The 25634-nt window shown below is 41.0% G+C and overlaps 1 protein-coding gene across 15 annotated transcripts in view; it reads right to left on the reverse strand.

The window, feature by feature from the left end:
• The window catches only part of POU2F1 (POU class 2 homeobox 1), a 120206-nt gene extending 94928 nt beyond the window's left edge, over positions 1–25278 (reverse strand). For all 15 annotated transcript variants that reach the window (XR_012621664.1, XR_012621663.1, XM_074812745.1 and 12 more), the window contains exon 1: positions 25172–25278. Coding sequence is in view for 13 of the 15 variants with exons in the window: in XM_074812745.1 (XP_074668846.1) it covers positions 25172–25235 (64 nt within the window). In the remaining 2 variants the exon portion in view is untranslated. The remainder of the gene's footprint in view (positions 1–25171) is intronic.
• Positions 25279–25634: the final 356 nt, after the last annotated feature.

Below are 25634 nucleotides of genomic sequence, written 5' to 3' on the forward strand. Positions count from 1 at the left end.
ATGCAGAGGAAAACTAACCCTGAAGAGAGGGATAGATTTCCACTCAATGAGTAAATTAAACCAGCTATATTTTAATTGTTCAATTACAAAACAAAACACTTGGGGAGGAAAGGTATAACAACCAACAGCCAAAGGCAAGAGGATCTCCTTCAGCAGGGGCCAGATATCAGATAAACTCTTAACATGAAACTGCACTAGAGGTAACATTTCTGCAGGATTTAAGAGACAGTGTGCTTATAGGAGCCATAGTGCAGATAACCCCCCAAAAAACAAAGTAAGACCATCAAGAGGAAAAAAAAAACACCTTACATCTTAATTAAATACCAAAATACAAACCCCTCAACTTGGTTGGTACAGGACACTGTAACATGACAAATTCTATCACTGCTTACCTTTAGTACCCCTAGGTATTTATATACATGCCTGTGTCAAACTGAGTTTGCCTGATAGATGGCATATATGCATGTCGTCTTTTCCACCCACTCTCACTATACTTTTATAAAGCAGTACATACCATGGAGGCAGATTTGGGGGATATGATCTGCATTTTTTTTTTTCTTTCAGTTAAACAGAAGCATACTTACAACTTGCTCTACCTGCTTTCACTTTCTGCGCTTTGTTATTTAACAAGTCCTGAATGATCATGAGACTCTGCAGCAATATTAAGCCAGTTTAGTTAGTTCTTCCAAGATTTGTCAACATAAAAACAGTGCGGTCCAACAAGTAGTCAACGGCTATTCCCATCTTTGCAACTTTTTCCACAAGGTAAGAATGTCCCTTAAAGAAGGAAATGCTACCTAGGCAGCTCAGCTTTTCTTATGTGCATATTCTTACCCAGAGACAGACTTGCTACTGACACTAAGGAAGCAGAAGTACACAGGGCAGTTGCTGTATCAGTGCTCCCTAAGCCAACAGTGCCACCCACCTCTAGCTTTGTGAGCTGTAAGCTCTCCCTTTTTTTTTTTTTTTTTGGCCTCCCCATCCTCACAGCAGCTGCTGCTGCTGGAAAAAGAGAAGCTATTGTTTGAATGATAGATACACACTACTGCTTACACAAATACAGGATTACATAGCACTTCTGTACCCCAAATAAGGTAAGGTTTGGTCCATGTAGAGTACAACTTGTCAAGTAGTTTCAAACTCTGCTGAGGAGTTTAGGAAAACTTCCCAAATCTGATAAGGCAGAAAAACAAGGAACCATGTCCTTATCCCAAACAGTCAAATGAACCTTATGAAAACATAGCCTTGAGACCTATGGCTTCAGTGTAATCCAAAAGCTTCAGTTAAAAGGTGCTATAAAAACTATATATTGTTTTACCACATCTTGATAACACCACATTCTATTCTTTGTACCGGAAAAACACTATCTCCCTGATACTGCCTTTAAAATTACTCTACCAGAAGACTCTACCTCTTGTCTTGGCATGACACAACTTCCATGGCAACTAAAAACACCCTTCATGCTTATTTTAGAGAAGACGGGAGACTTATAAAGGAAACTACAGTAGAGGGAACAACTTCCCTCATGACAAGGCTTTGTGCACCGTGCACTAATGGGTACTTAAACAAAGACTGATTCATTTCCTCTCAATTTATTCAATCTTATTTTACTATACTGAAACAGCAATAGCAAACGTTTGACATCACCTTCATTTTAACGGCAACTGATGAAGATATCGCAGGCACATGATTATTGCTTCACAACAGCAGCAGGTCATACCAGGCAGTTTACAAATGCCACCTAGGAAGAGCGTTCCTTAAGTCCTTCTGACAATTGCTTACTTTTTGCAGTGTACTGTTGGTGACACCTCACTCAGCTGTCCCCATATATTAGTAACTGATTTGGGTTAATAACAAAGGATGCTTTTAAGACCATTCACTATTAATTCAGTCAGAAAAGCACGCTGCTACAATAGCTTTTCCATCTGTACAGCATTTCTTTTTCAGGAATCTGACGTAAAAGAGCCAAAGCTTTCTCACTAGACAAACTTTTCTGTTCTTACTAATTCTTATTTTTGATAATTCAAAGCAAAAAGATTCCTGTCGTCAGTGCTGGATTACTACATCTGTGGTCTTTAAGTGTTAGTGAGCTCCAAAATATCCAAGAGAACTATCCAAAGCTAACCAACTAGCACAATGCAGATATTTGACAGCAATCAGAAGACCAAAGCCTGAACAGACAGTGTAATAAAAGTGCTGCAAAAGGTTATTGTAGCTTGAATAACACTCTGTGAAAACTATAAATTGAATATTGAATAATATAAAGCAGACTGGGGATTCAGAGAAAAAAATATCCGAATCTAAAAATTAAATTCAAGACACTTGCTATTTCTTGGGCAGGAAAAGTAGAACATACCTTTGTGTATGTATTGAGCCATATCTGGTCAGAAGTATCTTTTACTAGTGGGACAACATTAGCGATGACTTACTCAAGCAACGCTTAATTGAAATACTAGGGGAAGAAGGGGAAAATTCATTATCTATTACTGTACATCTATTCAGTATATTTTATCTAATGATCACCAAATACATCCCAAATATTAAAACCTCAAGCACCAAACAAGGCAGGGAAGTTTCTGATTACTTGGGGGTTTGTTTTGGGGGTGTTTCTGTTTGGGTTTTGTTTACCTTTTAGTTTGTTGGGTTTTTTTACTTGAAAGTGAAAGTAAATCAAAACCCTACAACTTGAGAAACTGAGGAACATGTAAGCTAGGAAACTTGCTTAAAATACCATTTGGAGGCAGTATAAACCAGTGAAAATCTCTGAAGTCCTAACCTCAGTTCTCTGAATTACTCACCTCCACATATTTAAAAGCAGCATACTAATATTTTACTTGTTAATCAACCCTTATTTGTAAGCACTTTATTTCATTTGATGTTTTACTTTGCTATGGAATCTAGTATCTCAAAGTTTCCCTTGCTCTGTAAACACCCAAGTTTGTTGCCTAAACAATATTGCAAACCATTTATTTTAATATACATTCCGTATCTTATTTCTTTCTCCTCAGTTAAGAGTGTGGTATTTATCCCGTTGAACTGGTTTTCTTATTTCCTATCACACAATATCCAAACCCTTAAATAGCAAGCACATTATGTATACGAAATACCTTTAACTGAATATGCGCAGAGTAAATGCATGCAACCTTAATGTAGGGAAGAAACAGCAACACCTCAGGGCAGAATTGTGTTCAAGGGAAAAGGGGAATATCTGCTAATACTTATGAAACAAACCCCCTCAAGGAATTTCAGCTGAGACAAAAGAATCCCTAAACAGCAATAAAATTAAAATTTGGTGATGATGGCTAGATGCCAGAGTTGCAATGCTCCTGCAATAGGCAGTGCCTCTCCCTTGCTGGCTCCAAGATCAAAGCTCACAGACCTGTAAGCCTCTGACTTGGAAAGCAGAAATACAATGCTAAGACCTTTGGTTTATTATGCCCCTTTGAAAGACTGAATTTTTTTGACTTTCAGCAGATTTCCACAAGCACACCAAACTTCTGATTTGGGAAAGGTAGCATCCAGCCTCTTTTCATGGCTAGTACTGTTGTACAGTGCTACAAAGGAATCTTCAACTATCCCTATTCATCCCCATACCAGCTTTTATTCTTTCGTACATATAGATCTTCAAGATTCACCAGATGTGTTCATCCTGATGAACAGATACACTGCTCCCCCAGATCTAGATGCAAAAGTCAGTTTTAACTATGAATTAATTATAATAGCATTCCTAGACCCTCTGTTACTATCGCAATGTCATTAAATTGAGATGATATAGCTAAAAGTACATTCTCCTTTCAAGCGAAGAGCAATTGTGTACTTAATATTGTTGCTGGATTAGACCCATTCATTTCATAGTGCTGAAGGAAGTCAAAGCTGTCTTTAAGTTTTATAATGAGAAGTTTCCCATTCTGAAATGAAAGAAAGTAATTGGAACTATGGCTACTTCATAAAAGGACAATCCTTTACCTTGTGATATAATTTCCCCTCAGTTGCTGTTAAACAGCACATTAAGTAAGATATTTGTTGTATAAGGGCAAGCAGCCTTTCCACAAGACAGCTGACACTCCATCAAATGGAAGAGTTCAGAAAGAGTACTCATTTCTTCTTGCACGAGGATTATTGATTACGGCAGCCTTGAGACAGAACGGCAGGCACCAAGAGCTGGGTTCTCAGGAATAAAGTTAGGAAGCGCCGTATCATTTCTCAATATTTGTCCATTCAGTTTTACCTTGAATTAAAGTATGTCATATTGGTAAGACTCCTCTAACAAGCAGAGTGCATTCTTGCAGCATTAGCTTCACATTCAAGACTTCAGGAAGGTAGAGAGTACCTCTGAATTGCTACTCAATTGAAAGGTGATCTAACTGCCATCAGCTGCAAACCCAGGGAAGAGCATTTCAAAATTACTGTTTTAAATACCAGAATGCCCCATTTTGCAGCAAAGACATATGAGAATCTGTTTCTACTAGAAATTAAATTCTGGCACTCAACTGCAAACTTTGCACTGTGCCACCACTTTACAATCCCAACTTGTCATGCATTTACAGACTCTATTCCTACAGAGACTTTCTAAGGGCAAAAACCTTCCTTACTAGAACACTATAAATAAAAAATAGGCTTTTATTACTGTAAACTTGGACTACCTTTCCAAGTCAAACAGCCGTAAGACTTTGTATGCCAAACATTTGTTTCTGCTCACTGGAAGCATCAATGCTACAAGCAGTCTGGACAGCTTGAGTCTCTGTAACAGTACCATCTATCCTTATCTGACCAACCTGTGTCTGGAGAACTTTTCTGTGTCTAGAAGTGAGACATGGCATTATGAAGCTTCCCGTCCCAATGCCCATTTCAAAACACTTCTTATTCAGTTATAAGTAGAACACACATCAATGCTGCTGCTCAAAGTCATCAAAAATACTGTTTTTAGGAAAAGAAACTATTACATGAAGGCCGTCATCTGCCTTAACCACTCAGTGACTCACTACATAAAAATCAGAGTTGCCTCGCAGAAGCAGTATATCCCAGTGTTGTCCAAGTGGACCCATTAAAGCCTACAAAGCCAAGTCACCCCAAATGGGATATAAGTATCCTGTAGCCGGAAACAAGCTCTCCTGGTACTTTTTAAAGAAAACAAGGTATTTCAAGCAAAGAATTTATCCAGGTATTCTGATCTAGCACTGTTCCACTATCTTCTTCAAGATCATAGGTGAAGGAGTCTGTGACTCTTACAATCAATGAACAAGGTCAGGAGACAGTCACTTCAGATACAAAGTTTTTCATCTATGATCCTGCAAGCCTGAATGGTTAAGGACTTTCTCGTTTCTGTCCTGTGGGTTTTGGGAAGGAGAAAGAGAGGAAAGAAAAAAAATTACTGACTGCTGGTAGAAACATTCTCACAGAAAAAAAAGGAGCCCACACCAAAATATTCAAATGATTATCAACCCCACTCCCAGCCCTCCAATTGCCAAAAGAAAACAGTAACTGAAGCCTAGCAAAACATACCTCACTCAAGGTTTTTATTCACAAGGTGGGCTGGAATGCCCTTGTACAGGCACTACTCTGTCCTAAGCAGCCTGCAACCACTTGGCATGGCTTTATTTTTACATTCAATTTATTTGGGCTTCAGGAAAAAAAAATGGAAAGGAAGCATCTCTCTAAAAAGATTATTAAAATTAATTAACCAAAAATAAGGTGATATTGGGGGGGCAGGGAAGCAAAACGGAACAGAATCAGAGATTGTGTCAACCAAACTAAGTTTACATCACAGAGGACAAACCTCAGAGGAAAGTCATCAAAGGAGGAATTACATTACTCTGATAAAGATGAAGGGTGAACATGAGAGAAAAATGGGAGGAAAGCTGTGTAAGGTTTCACTCATACAAGCGAAAAAAAAAATCCATTTCCATTCTTTCCCTTCTGAAAGGCTATAAAGAATAAAATACTCCAGCTGTTAATTTTAAGATGGCTTTGCTTGCTTTCTTCTTTTTGGAACTTGAAAAGTGATTTCAAACCAGTTCTTACAGTTTTCTCCCCTCATTAGAAAATTCTGATCACACAACTAAAAGCACTGACACCTGGATGAACTGAACTGCTTGCCAGTGTTACAGCAGGAAGAAAGGAGGAGGAGAATTCATCAATTGCACTACTGAATATGAGTTCATTTATACAGAAAAAATGCGCATCTTATTGAATGAAAGCAATATGAAAGGAAAACGCCTCTGCAGTGGCACATCATACAGTATTTAAACAGTCAAGTGTTCAGGATATCTTCTTTAAATATAAAAAGGAAGTACAGATTCTCAAGCAAAGGTTCTGGAACAGAAAATATCAGACATCCATGTTCTTCCTACAATATCTGTATGTCTTCTTACTGTTGTAAACAGTGCACAAATTACAATACAAACCCACCATCTGAGCTCAACCAGTTGAGTTGTACAGTCTCTAGATTTTAATTTCGTTCTGGATCAAAGAATAAAACTATTATAATGCACGTCCATTTAGTAAAACATGATGGTAAAGGGAATTCCTTTATCTTGAAAAAAGATGTGTCACACACACATGCTATACATGCTTTCAGAACTGAAATCATCCCTAGAAAATCACCTATGGAACCTTGTGATCCTCTCAAAGCCCAATAAATGCTGTTTATCTCTGCCGTAAGGGCTGTGGACAACCGTTTTAAAGAGAACATTTCAAGGGCACTTCTCTCCAGTGTGACTAGATATCAACCTTCTATGTTTATTATCCCCACCCTATAATTAATTGTTGCTGTCTACATATGAAAGAATGTTTATTGTAAACATGGGGTTTTTTTCTACTCAATCAATGCTATCTGAGAAGCAAAAGCCAATGCAAACACCCCAAATTTGGGGAGCCAGATGAAATGTTAATCTCTGCCTAAAATCTTGAGGTTGCATTACTTGAACACTGCACTTACTCCAACTGCTCTTTTTTAATTACATGCATTAATAGATAACTGAATGACAAAAAGAGTCCACTGATCCTAATTTCTTCTTCACAGTTTGTGACTTTTAGCATTTACTCCACCCAATACTTTGCAGTTACAACCAGACAAGTATCTCTGTATCTGCTGCACCATAGACATAAAAGTGAAGTTCACCCACGTGATGCACTATTTATAAAAAATAAAGAATATGCAGAGTATTCTTTTCCTATAGAGCTGTTCTTTTCCTGCTATATCTTTCTCCAAACACTTTTTCATGGCTTATTCCCCTGCCTTTGTGCTTCCTCTCCCTTTCTCCCAAATCTTTTCTCCACCATAGCACTGCAACAGAAGTAAGCATGTGTGTATTTGGTAAGCAAGGAGAGAATCTTAAGTCATCAAAAAGAAGAGAGCATAAAAATACGTCCTTTCCCAAGGCCCCAAAAACCAAAATTGTCCAGAGAAAACAAAACCAGAAACCAGCAAGTTTAATCATAAAAGCTGTTGTTAGGTTACTGAAATTAACCCTTCCTTCTCTCCATTTACTATGGAGGCAGCTCACACTTTACTGCAAATGCAATGTTTTAGAAAATTGGATCACCTAACATCATTAGATGGGGCTATCTTGGGCATAGCTATCACCAGTAGTTTTCATTTACAATAATACAGAATACAGACTAATCTTTGAAAGTTCATTAATATGTGCTTATTATGCATGGTAATCTGGATACACAAGGAGTGCTGCTTCACACCTACTATTTGGAAGGAAAGTCAGTCATGATCACCTGAGTCATCACCTACACTGTGTAGCAGGAGCCTCAGTAGGTAAGTCTCAGTAGATTCAAATTAGTTAGGGATACATTCATAAAGCTCTTTGGAAAAAAAAAAAAGACACAGTCAACTTGTTTTTATTTATACAGACAACTTTATCAAACTTTTTCTTGTTAACCATGTATATATTTTACTTTTAAAATACCATTCATCTGTTATTTCCCAAAATTTACATTTGTTTTTAAAGAGATATTCGGACTCGGAAAGGTGTTTATCCTAACGCCATTTACATAACAGCCTTGAAAATTCCAAAAGGGCTATAGCAAACCTTCACCTTCTCTTTCTATTCAAGTGGGATATTAGGACAGTTTGTTTCTTCAAGTTTGTGCCTTAAGTACAGTGCCTTCTACTGTGCTTTGGAACAAAAAAATATGCATGGTAACACAGTACTTCAACTGCTAATGTTTCTGATTCAGTAAAATCACAACTTAGTGCCAAAAAAAAAGACAGCTAAGTTCTTTATCAAGGAACTGCTGAAAAAGAGTGCCCATTTTTTAAAGAAAATATACTGTACTTCTAGATTTCTGCGTGCAAGGTAATGTTTCGCTATTAAAGCAGTCACAGTAATTTCCCAAACTGATGATTCAATGTCTGTAATTTAATGATTACTGTTGAAACACGATTCATTTTATTATCGATTCATTTTATTATCAATTCATTTAACAGCAATATGGCAAGCAAGAAGAAACAATAGTTGAGGTCACCGTGAAAAAACCCTCATGTAGCACGGATGCTGGCAGTTAATAGTGAGTTGAAAAGTTATGTGCTTAAGTACAACCAGGGTATCACATTTGATGATTACACTCAAAGAATGTCAGAGAATGCTCTGGCAGTAATACATGAAACGAGGAAGTGTCAATTTTTTTTGCTTTCCCAACAAGAGGAAAAAAAAAAGGCATTTTTATTGTCATAGCACTTCCAGCAAGTTGATATTAAAAAGGAGATTTCATGCCAAAGTCGGCTGTTTAATCAGATAAAGAAGGCTTTCCTATTTCCCATTGTATAGATCAAGTTGGCTACAGGAGCCACACAGAGCTTTGAGTAGCACATTTTTCCATGAGGGCTGTATCGTTTGATCATAGCAAAGCACAAGGACTGCTGGGTAATCTGAATCAGAGCTGCAGAAAAAGGGAGCCAGGCAGCCTGCTGAGGCCGAGATAACCATGTCACCCCGGCATCCCACAGCACTCCCAGTCGTGGACATAGGCCTAGGTGTGGGGGGGGGGAATCACCCATCTCCATTTACAAATTTGTCATGCAGGTCTTCACATGGCTCCCAATTAATGCAGTATGTTTTCTCCAAAACTCATCTATAATGATTTTAATATATGCTTAAGGTCAGCCTCCCTGTACTGATGAAGATGCTCCTGATTGCTTTCAAAACATTAAATTTCAAACCCTTACTGCTTTGAAAGGTGATATATAGATTTATTTTTTTTTAATAGGTCTTTGCAAGAGACATAGCAATTTATGAAGCCAATAAAACCCTGTCCTCTAAAGACAGAGTTTTTGTTAGAGGACAGGACACATCTAAAAAGGTGTCTCTCTACCTGTGATGCTGTTCATAGTCTTCCCCAGCAGACTGGAAGCAGCAAAGGACTGGTGGGTTAGGTCACCTTACATTCAGAATGATGACAGATGAACCCATTGATAGGTTAATAGGTCAGAAGGGACCCCTGAGCAGGACCAAGTTTAGAAGCTCAGTATTTTACCAGGTACTGTCCCTGAAACGCCTCCCTGGTATTTCCAGCCTCCTAACCTTTCTACAGTGGCAAGCAGCCCTTCAAGCCTCCACTTTCTTCTGTTAACTCCTTTCACACACTCCTATTCTGAACCAAATTTGGTTCTGGGCTATGAAGTAGGCACTGCAAAATGACCCATCCAAGCATTTTAACTCTCTTCACTGAAATCCTGTTGAAGCTGCTGACCTGGAGAAAAAGTCTTCAAAGCTGCAGCCAAAAAAAGGTACCAAAACACCACCGTTAGTCCTAGCCCCTGAACAAACACAAACTCAAGTCACTATCTGCCACTGTATCCTGAAAGGCAAACTAATTACTTTGCCATACTTCACCAATATTTCCATTCTTTCATGCACCACCAGTATTGGTAGTAACTCGTAAGATGGGTTCTAGTGTCTCTGCAAAACAAAGCATGTAGAAGCTTGTAATGTGAACTAGGCACTAACATACTACCCTGGCTTTATGCTGTATTTTTAAGTAGAAGCAACAGCACTGAGGCAATTCCAATTAGCTTCTTTATTTTCCAAGTCCCAGTGGGCAAGAAAATAACTGGTTCTCACAGAAGAATTTAGAACAGAATAAAAGCCGACACTGGAAGTTTACGGTGTTTCATTCAATAATTCTAAAAGAAAGGGGGGGGGGGGGGGGGGGTGTTAGTGTTTTGTTGTTGTTGCTTCCCCCCTGTCGCCACACTATCATCCCATTCTCTTAAATGCTAAGTTTGAAGAAAGTTCAACACATTCCTTTCTGATCTATATACTGCAGGTAGGCCATATACCCATCCATTCATAAAAGAGAATAAAGGACTCACACGGTAGAACTTATTCTTGCTATTTCCACTACAAGTTTCCTTTCATTTTCACACACTGAAGTTCTGTAGAGGTGATCCCTTTTTCTAAGCATTCCAAAAAACTTCTGCACTCCCCTTTCACTTCTTCAGAAGAATTTGCATTGCCAAGACACCTGCAGTCCAGAGCTTTAAATTCCCTATCTATTCAGTCTGGTATTAACTGCCATAATACTATTTTTAAATGCAATACTTCTTCATACAAACACTGCTGGGAACTGAATGATCTAATCTCCATGAAACTAAAAAGTCAAGAGTTTTGAGTTAGCAATTTTTCATGCACAGTTATGTCAGTTTGCCATTAAGCAAGCTGCTATTCCTTCCAACAGCTTAATCTTAGAATCCTGGACTAGCCCAGGCTGGAAGAGACCTCAGATCACCTGGTCCAACCTTTTGTGGGCAAGGGAGCTTAGATGAGATTCTTTGGCACCCTCTCTGCATCCTGAAAACCTGCAAATTTCGAAAAACCTTAATGTTTAGAAGTGAACAGAAACAAAAAAACCCACATAAATTTAAAAAAAGCTACTCTGAGGGTCACATAAACCTAGTCTAAAGACCAAAAGCTTTAGCAGTCAAATCGTATCAGTACTGTTAAATTACTAAAACCCTCCACGTACACAGGCATTATAGTAAGATACAAATGTTTACAGTTTTGAAAAAGCATTCAGAGAATTTAACACAAAATACCCCATCAATAGCACATTCATGCTGATTAAAGAAAAAAGCTACTAATTCTAAGCACAGCTGTTACCAATATAAACCAGCAAATCTTCAAGTACAGGACCTCTGCACTTAAGTAATGGGAACAGCACCTGCAACAGTATTTTGCAGTTTGCTCCCTGGTAGTAGCTCATTAACAAAAACATCTATTACATATTCTTAACTCCAGTTGCAGCATGTCAGAATTCAACTTTTATGATATGCTTATCATAAATGACAGGCTGCACAGGATACTTTTTCTTTTCTGCAGAAAGACAACTGCAACTTTGATTTTCCTGTTATGTTTTTCATCTTCCTTACATGCTGTCCGTGACATCCTCCCACTTGCTAGTGGGTGCTTTTCAAGTCTCCATCTTTCTTCAGAGGAAGAAAAATGTGAAGAGCTCATTTAATTCAAACATCACCTAAATTGTACTGAACATATATCCATTTAACGCAAATGATCACTGCAGCAGTAAGCCACAGGAAGAAATCAGCACATCCTAACATTTTCTTCTGTTATTAGAAAAGCTTTAAGCACACTTACAACAACATACTTAAGCCCTACCTATACATAGAAACTACCTTTGTCAAAAACTAAGCCAAAGGTGAAGAACCTTCTACTTGCCGAGGCCAAAAAAAGCCTTACAAAAATACATGGCATACCACTTTAACACACTTTGTGCTATTCACTGATAAGGTAAAGTCAGATGGCCCAGAAGTCTCAGGCAACCTTCGAGTTAAACCAATAAGCCAGCTCTAAACAGACACACAGTTATGTCAACAAAAGAAATGCAGGCTAGTTAAACTCAATGTTTTCATTGGCATTTTTACTGAGGATAAATTTAGAAGTCGTATCACTTTAAAAATATAGGAAAAATGCTAAATACTTCTCTTCGACTATCAGAAGGCAATGGAGGAGAGGGTAAAGAGTATGCACTGAACAGTCAGCTCTGCTACCTGTGAAATGGAGGTGCACAACCCGGTGATAAATGGAAGTGCTCAGAGAGCAGAAAACATCTGACCATTTCCGAAGGCTGATGAGCATGAAGTTTCCTGGTACAATTTGCAGGTCAACAAACCCTTGAAAAGAGACTAAGAAAACATTTCACCTGCTTCAGAAAAGAACCAGACTAAGAAAGGCAAGCCAGAATTGAACAAATTACTCTGGGAGAAGAGACGTAACAGGAGACTGCTACTCTCACATTTTCAGTTTTAAAAGTACATGTATTTCTCTCAGCTGAAAAGAATCACATCTGAGGGATGAAAAAAAAAAGTATTTTCCTCTTCATTCCCATCAGCCAACTTTCTGGGCTAGTATAGCTGAAACAGGTCCAGATAAATAAAAATGTAAGGTCTCAGTTTCCCAGATTCTGGGGTGAATTTAAAGGTAAGCAGCGGTTCTGTTTACTTTGAGAGAGAGATCTGGATCATATTAATCATCATTATCACATAATAAACAAGTCACAGTATCATGCGCAGATGCTTTTTGGTTTGCTAGCAAGATCTGAAGAAAACTGAGAATAAAGATAAAATACACTGCAGTGAAGTCACTGTACTGAATTCATGACATCATAATTGTTGCCATGGCAACTAGCTAGTATCAAGCACAGAACACTGCCTTCACTGCAGAATCAAGAAGCACCTGTGCTGCCACAAAAGAAACATTCTTATTCAAACACAAATCTAGTCAACAACACAGGAAATAAGATATTACTGTAAGTGGATTGCCTTTTCAATACCTCTTATTTTGTTCACCTGGTGTGAGACTTTTTAAACACTTGGGCACACATAAAGAGGTCTGATAAAGTATACACACAATAAAAAGAGTCTAATTGAAAAAAATGATGGTTTTCGTCCACAGTGTTCCTCAATTTTTCCAGTACAGAGTAATTCTTCTTTGCACTTTCCTATGCATATGACTGCAGTCACACACAACAAACCTCTGTTCAGACACGAAGCAGAGGGCAAAAACTCCAAAGAAAAAACACATCTTCCAGTTCTTATTTCAACAAGCCAGGCAGATGGTCAAACTGGAACTGTCATACAGCAGCAGAACTAATAAAGAAAACATACTCCACATTTAGAGCCCACAACTCCTTTTGTTTAAGGACTGCCCCAGCAGGGCCTTCAAACACCAGCCGCACATTTTTCATGCACTCGCTAAATGCAATGCTTCGAATCTGCAAGGCTCCGTAGCTTTCTAGTGAATAAAAACATCTTCCCTCTTCCTCTAAACAGTCCTCTTTTACATGAGGAATATCTGCTATTCCCAGCTCCTCATCACTCACAAATACAAAAGCTTCAGAAATGAAATCTTTTCCAAAAAAGCTACGCAGTTGGCAATTTATCAGGTCACAATTAGGTTTGTGGCTAACGGTTAAGTATTAAATGCACAAATGCCACATCTGATGTTGCAATCTCAAATATTTGTTGAAATAAATCACTTAGTATTACAAAGGCACATACAGGAAAGCACACCTGAAAATTAACTACTTCATATTAACTTGCTGAATAAAAAAGTCAGAGCTGTAGGTCAGTAATACCAGATAGCATTTTACAGTTCAACCTTCAAGTTGATTAGCACCAAAGAAATTGTTTCAAACCAAATTTTAACAAACAGTATAAGGTATAAAGTATACTTATTTGCTACCTCAGTGGTTCTTAAAGAGCAATCCATAACTTATTGCTGGACCAGAGAACACTTCTACACAACCATACGTAATTAGTCAATGTGTCTGAACAGTTTCAGGATGCACTGATGGCTTTTTTCAGATTCTAAGAAAACAAAACTGTCCTAGCTACCAATTAAACAACAGCACCACATTTCTATACTGGCTTCATGCCTTTGTTGGAGACTCTATTGCTATGAAGTACATTGGTTACACCAAAACCAAATGACAGAAGTACTGAAGTAACCTGCCTCTCCAGTCCTCGCTCTCTTTATAAAGGCTGTCTCAACAAATGAGTATTAGGATACAAACAAACAATAAAACGACTTTCAGATACAGATGGTTAGTGGACAGCTGTGTCCCATATGTTTCTGTCTTCAGTGTTCTCCTAAGACTATTTCACACAACCAAGAATAATGATCACTGCTTGAATGATGACATCATGGAAATCCCCAGTTTAACTAACCTTCCGCAATGTGAAGTGTACTTGGGAAATGACTGTAGTTGACAACACATTCTAAGGAAATTGTTGAGTGTGTCAATCTACTCCCTACCACTGAGAAAAGTAAAGAAATGAACAATCTTCCACATATTTTTAAAAACGTTAGGAACAGATGCTGCCTTTGGTAATAACTTGTGTGTACAAGCTTATATCCTAATACAGTTAATACAACTGCCACAAACTCAGAAAACTGAAAGAAGCAAGTTGTTAATCATGTTACAGCAGAAATGCAGAGTTCTCAACTTCTCTGCAATTCTGAGTATAAATTTCTTAAACTGTCTGTATTATACAACTTACACACCTATTAGCGATGCAAATATAGGACAAATGGCAACGACATTCCCTTCCTCATTAGTAAACAGCATTTCTAGCTCTAACCCACACAATATGAAATCACTACTTAATAAGTAATAAAAAAAATACACTGTGCCTGCAGTTAATTTTGTTTTTTGAAAGACTGATCCCTTAAGCAACTAATGTGTCTTCTCCAAGCGCACACAGATGATTACAGATTGTCTCAAGACTTTAGAAAGCTTTCGATATAACCTTAAAATTAACTGATTGAATTAGGTTTTCCTCAACAGTCCTTCTGTTAAGTCTAAGCTCTGCTTACGTTAACACTAGATAGGGGAATGAGAAGATGTAGGTGCTGGCCCACCTTTGTACATGGTATTTTTTATTGTATTATTCATTTACCAATATTATAACAGAAGCAACAACTGAAGATTTTCTGCTATGATCTTTAGAGATGCCTACAACACTTGCAAACCTGACTAGACACACCACAACACAAAGAAACATTACCTGTCCCCTCTCAGTCCTCCAGCAAATGAAGTTGAGGGGGGATCTAAGATGACAACTATTCTAACGCTTTATATCTTTAATCAAATTTACATATAGCAAATCCTTCCCACTGTTGCAGAGTTCATCACGCACAATTACAGAACACTTAAGCATATAAGCGCTTACATACAATGCAGTATCCTTTAAATTTATCTGTTAGTTTATAAATAGTTATGTTTATATAGATACTATTAAAACGCATTACAAGACATGCATGGATCCATTTTCAATTTTAACTATGTTGAGAACACTATTAATGAAGTAGTTTTTCCCAACAGAGGCATGGCTGAAGCGTGTTCTCAGGAAGTTTTAGGGCACTGGGCTTTCGTCAGTCTGTAGTAACAAGTCCCTTCTGCACCACTGAACTGCACCCTGTAAGGTGCAACCATGTTGCAACTAGGTTCCACATCAAATAAAGCCATATCACAATAAAACAGCATTTTCATCTCTGAGAACTGAGAGGAGATATTCTTTACAATGTCAGTCTCCCACTGTAATGAGAAAAGGAATAGTCTTGAAATAAAACTAGCTCAAAAATTATAAAGATATCTGCAGTCCCTGTCTGCAGGATAATTATCAAACACACCCAAGACCCTCAGTGGGTCCTTAAGGAGTTGAGAATCCACTCAGTTGCAGATCTTTTCCATGAAGTAGTAACAGAGGCTGTATTTTTAACACCCAGTCTCTTATCTTGCCCCTAATCTTCCCAAAGTAAGAGGGCAAAAGAGCTTCCAGTTCTCTAGTTCCCTGGTAGGGAACTAGAAATTAGTAGGACAGCCTTTGGAGCAACCCTCCAGTTGTTTCCCATAGCTGGAAATGTGCAGAGCAGACAAGGAACATCACCTTTCCTTGAACTCTTATGGTGCTCCTGAGCACTTCAGGATAGGAAAAGAACCACGTGGAAATCTTCAGATGGACTGAGAAATAAGTGAGAAGGTGTTTTCTTTTTGTTCAAAAGAGAATACTAAAATCACCATACCGGCTCTGACCAAAGATCTATCTGACCCTCCTCCAACAGCAGACACCTAGGAAAGAGTGTAAAAGCAGGGCAAGCACAGGGATAGTTCCTCTGATTACATTCCCAAATGTTCAAGAATTTGCAGCTCAGCACTTGCCTCAGCCAGAGGTGAAGAACATGCAACAGACTGCTTAGCCCTTCTTTGTACAACCTAACGTGCTGAAAAAAATAAAAAGGGTAAGCAGCAAAGGCTAGTTTAAAACCAGATACATGAAAAACTTCTGCAACTTTAGAAGATCCTTCTTCTGCAAAACTGAGTAAAAGCAACTTTGGAAAACGATCAGGTTTCTAGTTTACGCTTTCCCACCTGATGTGTTCTCATTTGAGAACTCTGACTAAAAGTCTGCCCTACCACTGCTGCTACTTCAACATGTTTTTCTAGGGTAGTGGTTGGCAAAGCTGAATAGGCAGCTGATGGCAACTTCCTTACTTTGGCACACCCATCCTAACCAAAGAGAAGCTTTGCTGGCAGTAAAATAATAGTTGGGTAAAGGTTAGCAGTGATGCGATTCAAACAACTTGCTGTGTGAGACTGACTGATCTTAAGTCAGAAGCTCATAGACCTTAGACTAAAATATGCCTAAGTGTCAAGTTCTCAACTGTTCTGAAAGACACTCCTAAGTTCCCAAGTTTAGCTAGCTTTGTAGCCATAAACTGTCTAAAGTAACTATATTCTGACTGAAATGGAACAGCAAGTAAAGGTAATCTTATGATAAAGTCCATTTAAGGGAAATTACTTGTAAATGGCAAGGTTCTCTTGAGATACTGGAAATATTCATAACAATTTACACTGTGTAGTGCAGATCGACATAAATTCAATAACAGAAAAGTACCACTGGAAAGTTCAATAAAACCCAAAAAGGACCACGTCTTTCTAACACTGAGAACAGACACCCTCATTCAGAAACAAACGTTACAAGTGGAAAGTTACTGCTCCCTTCGCCCTCCTACCTCCAGTTTCTCCACACAATCCCAACCCATTTCTGCCAAAAGCTAGGACAGTTTTACATAGGCTCTGTCAAAACAGACAATAGTCCAGAAAGTGACGGCCCAATACTCTTCCTGCTTAAGTTCCCACTTCTTTTTGGCAGCAGCCCACCCTTAAATTGGATTAAGTGTAACATGAACCATACCCTCAGGTATGATGACAAAGCAACTCAGATGATCCCTCACTCATAGATTTCAATCAGAATTATCTGGGCTACTTTAGGCAGCTTAGATCACAGTCTTTACTAACCCAGCTAATTTTAACTGAAATGGATTAGACGGTACCTGGATGGGCAGACCCACCAACAGATGCAGGGGAACAAGAAACTCCAACAGTCAGAAGCAGTAATGTCTTCTACTACTACAACCAGAGCTAGAAGAAACTGTCCCCAGCCCAAGCTTTCTGGTACTTTTTCCAAAGCATGTGTGCACACAGGTGTGTGTACATGCATTGGAGGATTGGGTGGGAAACACTTCCAGAGAAGCTGGTAGGGAGGGGAGGTAGCATTTTGTGGCATATCCATATGTCTGCAGCCCTAGAAATAAGCAAATTCAAATATCTATTTAAACCTGCATGTGAAAATGCAAATGAAGGCGATAACCTACTAAAGATCAGCAGGTAAGAAACAAAACTATGAATAATTAGAAAGGCATCTTTGCAACAGGATTCCCAGAAGAAATTTGAATCTCATTTCTCCTTCAGTAGACTGTATTAACTAATAATATTGAAATAAGTGATTCATCAAATGTCTGAGTCATTTCTACCTGTATTCACTGTATACTCCTCCCCCCCAGCTATATCCAAGTAGTATAAAGCTACAACTTCACACTGGTATGGTCAGGCACAAATTACTAAGTCACATGGTATTTTTCAAATAAAACTGAATCATCGAAAGGACAAAGAGAACAAATAGCAAAGGAGCTCACTGCAAAAAGGATGGTGACTTCCTACCAGCCCTTAAAGAAAAGGAGGGGAAAAAAGAAGCAAGCTGTATCTCCAGCCTGATTCAACAGGTTTTTCTACATTTATTTTTAAGTCCTCAACTGTATTTACTATTTTAGTAACTTAGCTGTTCATATCTTCCTTTTCCAAAACTTCATGCCCTGTCATACAGTGACAAACATGTTATATATGCTACTTCATCCCTATAGAGCCAAATGTTATTTCTGGGAAGAAAAAAATAAAAGTAATGATGAGCAAAAGGTTCCTTGTCACAATATCACGATTTATAGAAAAGCTAAGTCTGTCTCAGAGTGATCCTGTTAAACGGCTGAAGCAGTTATGCTTGGGGTTTTTGTGGGTTTGGTTTTTTGTTTTGTTTTGTTTGTTTGTTTTTTTTTAAAGGTTACCTTACAGGGATATCAGTCCAAAATTTAGGAGAAATAACAGTGTCTGTAATTTCCCAAGTACTTTTGCCAATATGCCCTTTTAAGACACAGCCCCTTTTAGAGAAGTGTCTCACTGTAAGCAGCACTAAAATAATGGGAGCCACTTAAAGGTCTCATCCACAATTTTTATTTAAGAGTTTCTGTCGTGGCTATCATTACTGCAATCATACCTAGGACAGCACAAACCACGCCAAATTTTCAGCATCTATTGGTTTCTAAGCTACTCTTTTACACAGGTGCAGTTTCATCACTGGCTTCAGTGATTTATGTACAGCCTGCTGCTAGAATAGGAGGTCCAGCATAGTGCCACTGGCTATACATTCCTATCACCTCTCTTGGGCCAGTACCATTTTAGATCCACTTGGGTTCATCAACTCAATCAGCTGTGGTTTCACAGTGGTTTATGTCAATCTAAACACAAGGCCATACAATACAACTAAGCTAACCAGAATGCTTGCTGCTGCTTTTGAAAACAGGAAACTTCATTTCTCTTCTTTCTTGCCCCTTCTTCCACTTTCACTCACTTGGTTCTACCCTCTCTCTTGCACTTGAAGGCCTTCGTTGAGCCAACTTCAACTCACAAACCAGAGAGCTAAAATGATCTGGGGCTAGTTTTCCACCAGGTTAGCAAATTAAGCTAGAGCACCCTGGAAACCAGTTAAGTGCTAGGACAGGTGCCAATTAAGTGGTAGGATCACATGGCTGAGAGCATGATTCCCCATTTATGCCAACAGGAAAGCCATCAGAGAGAATGAAATTATGAGAAGACTTGGGTCAACATGTGTGCTTCTTGTTCCCCTCCTTGATTGGTACTGCTACTTGCCTAATCTCATTGTAAGCCAGTTCAGAGAGCTAAACCAACAAACAAACTATTCATTATTTTTGGCAAAGCTTGTTTTCTCCCAATTTAATTCCCTGAGCTAGCTCAGCAAAGGAATCAGGCAAGCATCTGCACCAGTGCAGAGAAAGGGGCAGGAACACACAGGGAGATGAGGACAGACTCCGGCTGATTTAAACTGTCATTGAACCGCATACCCTACAGCAGATCGGCATCACACTGTAGTTAGAACTGACAGTAATCTGTGCCTTTACAACAGGAGGCCTTCATCACCGATGAGAGTACACGAACAGGACCAGCACTGAAACATCCTAAGCAAAGTTTACCCTGGCACAGGCTTGGATGATTACATGTAAGAGCAGAAGCAGCACAGTACTCTTACCTTCAGAAATACTACAAAACACTGGCTAATTATTCCCCCAGCAACACCCCCTGTGAAAATGTGCTCTATAATTACCATTACACAGATTTAGCCCAGAACAGCAAAGCAAGCAAAATGGGTGACAAACTCGGGGTTGGAACCCAGTAAATCCTCTATACCAAACCAACACTTCATCACTCAACTGTGTTGTTTATTAACCCTAAACTAATTCAATTAGCCAGTAGCAGTCTATTAAAAAACTCCTTTTGCAAAATACTTTGTAATACACTGTAGAGCTCATAATTTATAATACAGCTATGTTCACAAATGTGGGTATTTCCTAGCTAGTTGTGAAATAAGAAACTAGGAAAAGGAATAATACTGAGATTTTAAGTAATTATTTCCTTTTCTACAGAGAAAAATAAGTGCACAAGCAGGAGCATGAGGGCCTACTCACACAATTCAAGAAATTTAACGCAAAGAACTATAGGAAGGAAAATACATCTATGTATATGTTTTTTCTCAGATTAGCAGTTGTCAAAGTTTCAAGTGAAATACAAGCAATTACTTAATATACACTAACCAAGACCAGGATCTTTCCTTAAATTTATCTCCCACGCTCAGTCCAACAAATCCCACGCTTAACTTGCCCTGTGTAACAATGTAGCACATTAGGAAAAGTGATGGGAAAATTTGTTAACACAGAAGCAAATCTCTGCAGTAGTAAACAGCCAGCACTGTAAGTCTATCCAGCAACATGAGATAGTCTTTCATTCACATACTAGCTTAAGCACGCAAACCAAGCATATCACATTTGGGACACAAGTCATACTTAATTTTGTTCAACACCTTCTTTTGACAACAGCTTTGTCACACAGACTGAAAACACATATGTCATAAAAGACAATCATTTGCCAGGACTGTCACTGATTCTCTCAAGACAGAAATAATAAAGCTGTAAGTGCAAGTAGCAGAGGCTGCTTAATTGTCAGCTGTATAAAATATCAGTATCAAGATTATTGTCCTAAGGGCAACAACAGTTCAAGGAGAATAGAAAATAATGCTGGAAAAAAGGTAAGAAAATTAACTGGCTAGATTTGCACATTAAAGATGCTGTAATCTGTTCTGAAGTCTTGAACTCCACAGGAGCCAAAATTTGCAGAAAGCAAATGAAAACTTATTGCATCCTACGAAAAACTTCCGCAAATTTGCCAGAGAACCAGGAGAGAAAACCAACATGTCTACGGAGGAGACAAACACCATTTAACAGAAAGGAGCTGGATGACAGATCAGTCAAAAACATTCTGGACAGCACAGACAAAACATTTACCCCAAAATTCTCTGCATCCTCACACATCTGAACATAAACAGCAAAAATGTGCTACTCAATGTGGGATTTACCACTTGAAATTTGACAGCTATTATTTGACAACGGTGTTCAAAATCTCATTCTTATAACGAGCGAGCAGAAGCAGGAACAACACTCCTTCACACCGCATAAGAGACTCCTAACACAGATTATGTTGGTGCTTCCTAGGTTTAAGGGACAGACTGAGCTGAAGGCTACCTCACTGATTCTGTCAAGTGAGGCAACTCCAGCCATCATCGCCATTACCTGCTAAGACAAGCATTCAGAAGCTATCCACGTTCAGCATCAGCAAGTCAGTATTAACACTTACTTGCTTGAGTTATTACTGCAGGCTAATCTTTGAGAAACTGTTAGTGACAGCAAACCTGAGATTTTTTTCCTCTTAAAATGACAGAGTGGGAAGCTCAGACTTCCCTCTTCCTTCTAGGAAGCGAGGAGTAAGCTCTAGCTCCTCTACCTGTGAAATCACCATACTGACACACACCTTCCCAATTCTGCTCCACATGCAGCAGCATGGTTACTGCCATAGCTTAGCCTATTTTCCAACCAGCTGTTAGACTGGTCAGTTTTGAAAAAAGAAAAGAAAAAAGAAAAGAAAAGAATAAGGAGGCAGAGCCACCTTGATAACTGATAACTCAGGCAGTGGTACTATTTCATGAGGAGGACAAGCCTTCTTCCTTCTGTCCCTAATAAAAGCTGAAAGGACAGCCAAAATAGGAGAACATGTTCCCCTGGTAAAAATTAGGAAGCACTGCAACAGCAGCACAACCCCCGACTCTCACCACAGCCAGGTAGTCCATAAGGAAGAAAAAAAGTTTCTTTTACTCTCCCACCCACCACTGATAGAGAAGGTCCAAGAAGCAGCTTAAAATCTGACACCTACCAGTGTTAAACTAACATAAAAGTCCTTACTCAAGACTGAGGAGCAATACCCACGCACTAGTCTCAGCACCTTCCGACAAGTGAAGATGATGCCAGGGTTTGGGAAAAGGGGCTTCCCACTAACATGTTTCCTACAGGCTTCACCAGTGAATACACATTTCTATCCGCATCATGTTCCGGTAAAACTTTAATCTACAACACAGGCACACAAATATATGTTTGAGAGAAATACATCTGTATTTTGGCATGTAAATACCTGAATTCAAGAGTTATAAACCCCAGCTCGATCATAAGACTACACAAGGCCACTGTCCAGTATTCCATTCTACAAAAATTACTAAAACGTCAGTGACAAAGAAATTTTGTTTGCAAGATGCAATGTACATTTTTATCATGCTGGATAAAATATCTACAGTCTCAGCAGTGGTTAAATTGCTGCTATAAAGGAAATTGTCCTCAGATAAATGGTTTCCCTATGAGAAGGTTTCAGTGCTACACCTCACCCCAGGTCAATAAATCAAATTAACTGCACCTTGTCCTCTGGCCAATGACATCATCGGCTTGACCACATCTTGTGAAGCGAGTGCAAAAACATATGCTATTTAAGGCATGAAATCATATTACTGCTTTTTGTCCAGCCAGCCTTGTGCTGTTGGTCTGTGAAACAGTCAGTCACCTGAACAGTCTCATTACTGCTTCTACAGATTTTTTTTTTCTTCTAGTATTCAAGGCCTGTCTTCACCAAGGGTGAAGAAAAAGGATAAATAATCTGAGTCGTTATTTTTTAAATCAAAATGCTTTTCATTAGCTGCAGCGTAGTATTTTGTGACAAATTAAATTTAGAACCAAACTACAAAATATGCTGTCTGCATTTGTATGTGACCTCTCTTCCCAGTCATGTTTCAAAGATGTTTACATGCTAATCTGGCACTGCTACTTTGAAGTACCCTGCTGTTAGGTCCTTTTTCTCCACAGGGTGAAAACAATGGTCACTAATGAAAACCTACAGTTTTATCTGAAACCCATCCCTGCATAAATATTTTTTTTTTTAATTACTGCCTCTTCCTAATAAAGTAGTCCATTTGTTTTCTAAGACGACTAATATCTGGTTTAAAACTGAATTACTCCAGACAATTTAAGAGGATTAATTTCAATTTTAACTTGGTGTCCTTATGACACAATCACAGAGAACTTATCTTCCTTTCTAGACCCTGTACTGCCTAGTAGTATCTTCCGTCTTGAAAGCCAAATCTAAATGAAAGAAAAAAAAAAAACAACCCAGAACAGTCAGATACAAGCAGCGACAAAAGCATCTGACACACTGCACTGTTAAACTGCATCCACATTAAGCAAAAGGAAGGTGAATAAGATTATCTTCAATGTATTCAATTCTGTTTGTGTTCAGAGGGAGGAGGAAAGCTGTTCAGATTTTGAGTGTGTCTTCTATAGCTCTCTCAGTGCCAGAAAACGTAAATTAGAAGCAACTCTCCTTTAAGGAAAAGAATCAAGGACAAAGGGACCAAAAATGCCCAAGCCTCTGAAAAGCAGATATGAAAGAAACAGCTTTACAGTCCTGAGTTGCTATAAATTAAAAATAAGCTCCTTATTTAAAAGACATGAGTGTTTGAGAATCTATGAGCAGATCTGATGCTGCTCAAGCCCCAGGAGGGTTTTGTTTTTGCTGGCAGGGGTGGAGTGGAGATGGGGGGGTCATTTTGGTTATTAGTAAATAAATCAAGCAGCAGAGTGAGGCCTAGGCGCCTGCCAGAGGAGCCAGGGCCTAGCTCTCCCCCCTCCTCTCCTCACACAGCCTGGGTTTGATCTCGGGGCCCTGTGGGTTGCCAAGAAAATTTAAAAAAAGCGAGAGAGCGAGAAAGAAGAATCATATTGAACCACAAAAGCACATGGGGCGAATGTAAAATATAAACACGGCGTTGGGCTCTGAGTGGCTGTTATTAAAGGTCTGAATTACTAAACATGAGAGGCGGGGAAAGCCAGGCGGCCATTTCAATAATATAAACCTCCCCGAATTAGACATTATTCAAATGAGAAGGAGAGGGAGAGAGAGAGAGCGAGGGAGAGGGACGGGACCCGCACCCCCAGTGCCAGCCCACCGGGGCTGCCGGCACCACCACCCGCCCCTGCGCCGGCACCCAGGGCGAGGGGCCGCGGGCCCGGGGCTCGCCACCCAGGGGGCTTGCAGCACCCGGCTCCCCCCAAGCCCTCGGGGCTGCGGAGGCGGGAGGGCAATGGAGGAGGAGGGCAAACACCGCCGGGGCAAATCCAGCCTTCGGGGGTGCAAACACGCGGCCTCCCCCGTCGGAGAGGGGCACGGAGAAACTCTGCCCGCACACCCCCTCGAGCCACCCCACACTGAAACTGCCCTTTGGGGCGGGGGGGGGGATTTAAATAAAAAGCCAAACCACGCTCTGCTCCTACCCCTCCCCGAGGCCATCCGCACCCATCTACCCTATGCCTGCAGGCCCCAGGCTCTGGGGGAATAACCCTGGCCGGGGGGGGGGGTGTGGGGGAGGGCTGGGGGGAATGAGGGATGAGGGAACCAAGCCTTTCACCCTCACCCAGCCCCACCGAGGGGCCAGCACCCCCGTCCCCCTCCGCCCTGCCGCCACCGTGCCGGCGGGGGGACCCTGCCCCCCTCGGGGGGCCGCCCGCGTCCCCCCAGCCCCGGCGGGCCGTGCCCCCTCCCGCGGCCCCCGCCGGGACCGCTCCAGCAGCATCCCCCCGCCACCCCCCACCCCCCAGCCATGAATATGTAAAGCGGCTTTTATTGTGGGCGTGCGGGCCGGGGGGGGGCCCGGCGGGGTGGCGGCGAGCCACCTCCGACCGCTTTTGGGTGCGGGGATGCCTCCCCCCCTCCCGGCTCCCCCCCACCCCCCCGCCGCCGCCGCCTCCCCACCCCGACCCCACCGCCTCGCCGTTGCGCCGCCGCCGCTGCCCGCGCCGCCGCCCCCCATCGCCCCGCTGCCTGCCCCGGCGCCGGTGCCCCGGCGTGCGGGCGGGTGCGAGTGCGGCTCCGTGTGAGGGAGGGAGGGAGGGAGCGTGTGTGTGTGTGTGTGTCTCCCCGCACGGGGAGGCTGCTTTCCTTCTCCCCCCCCCTCCCCGCTCCCTCCTGTGCCGTTAATTATAATAATCCTGAGTACTAATAAATTATGCTAAGCGGGGCGGGCGGGCGGCGGGGGGGCCGCGTGTGCGAGTATGAATATGAATATGTAAAATGCAGTAATGATTACCTGCCGCTGCCGCCACCGCCGCCGCCGAACTCTCATCTTGACTCGCTGCTCCTCCGTCCGCCATTTTGAATATTTTAACCAAAATCGGCCGCCCGATAAACCCTCCCTCGCTCCCGGCCCCCCCCCTCCCTCCTCCCCTCCTCCTCCTCCTCCTCCTCCTCCTCCCCTCCCCCCGCCGCGCGCCCCCTCCCCCCGCCGCCCCACTGCGCAGCCGCCAACCCACCGCGCCGCGGCCCCGCTCCGCGCCTGCGCAGGCTCCCCGCGCCTCTCTCCTCCTCCCCCGCCCTCCTTTCCCGGCCGGCGAGAGGTGCGAGGCCGCGCATGCGCCGAGCCACGGGACTCGCTGCCCGCCCCCTCCCGCCGGCGGGTTTCGCGCGGCCCCGCGCAGGCGCCTTCCCGGCACCTCTGGCCGAGGGCTCGTTAACGTGTGAACCGCCGGGCCGCGCGCTGCAGCCTCTCAGCT

The sequence above is a fragment of the Strix aluco genome, chromosome 2 (assembly GCF_031877795.1).
Source record: "Strix aluco isolate bStrAlu1 chromosome 2, bStrAlu1.hap1, whole genome shotgun sequence".
In the NCBI taxonomy this organism is placed as follows: domain Eukaryota; kingdom Metazoa; phylum Chordata; class Aves; order Strigiformes; family Strigidae; genus Strix; species Strix aluco.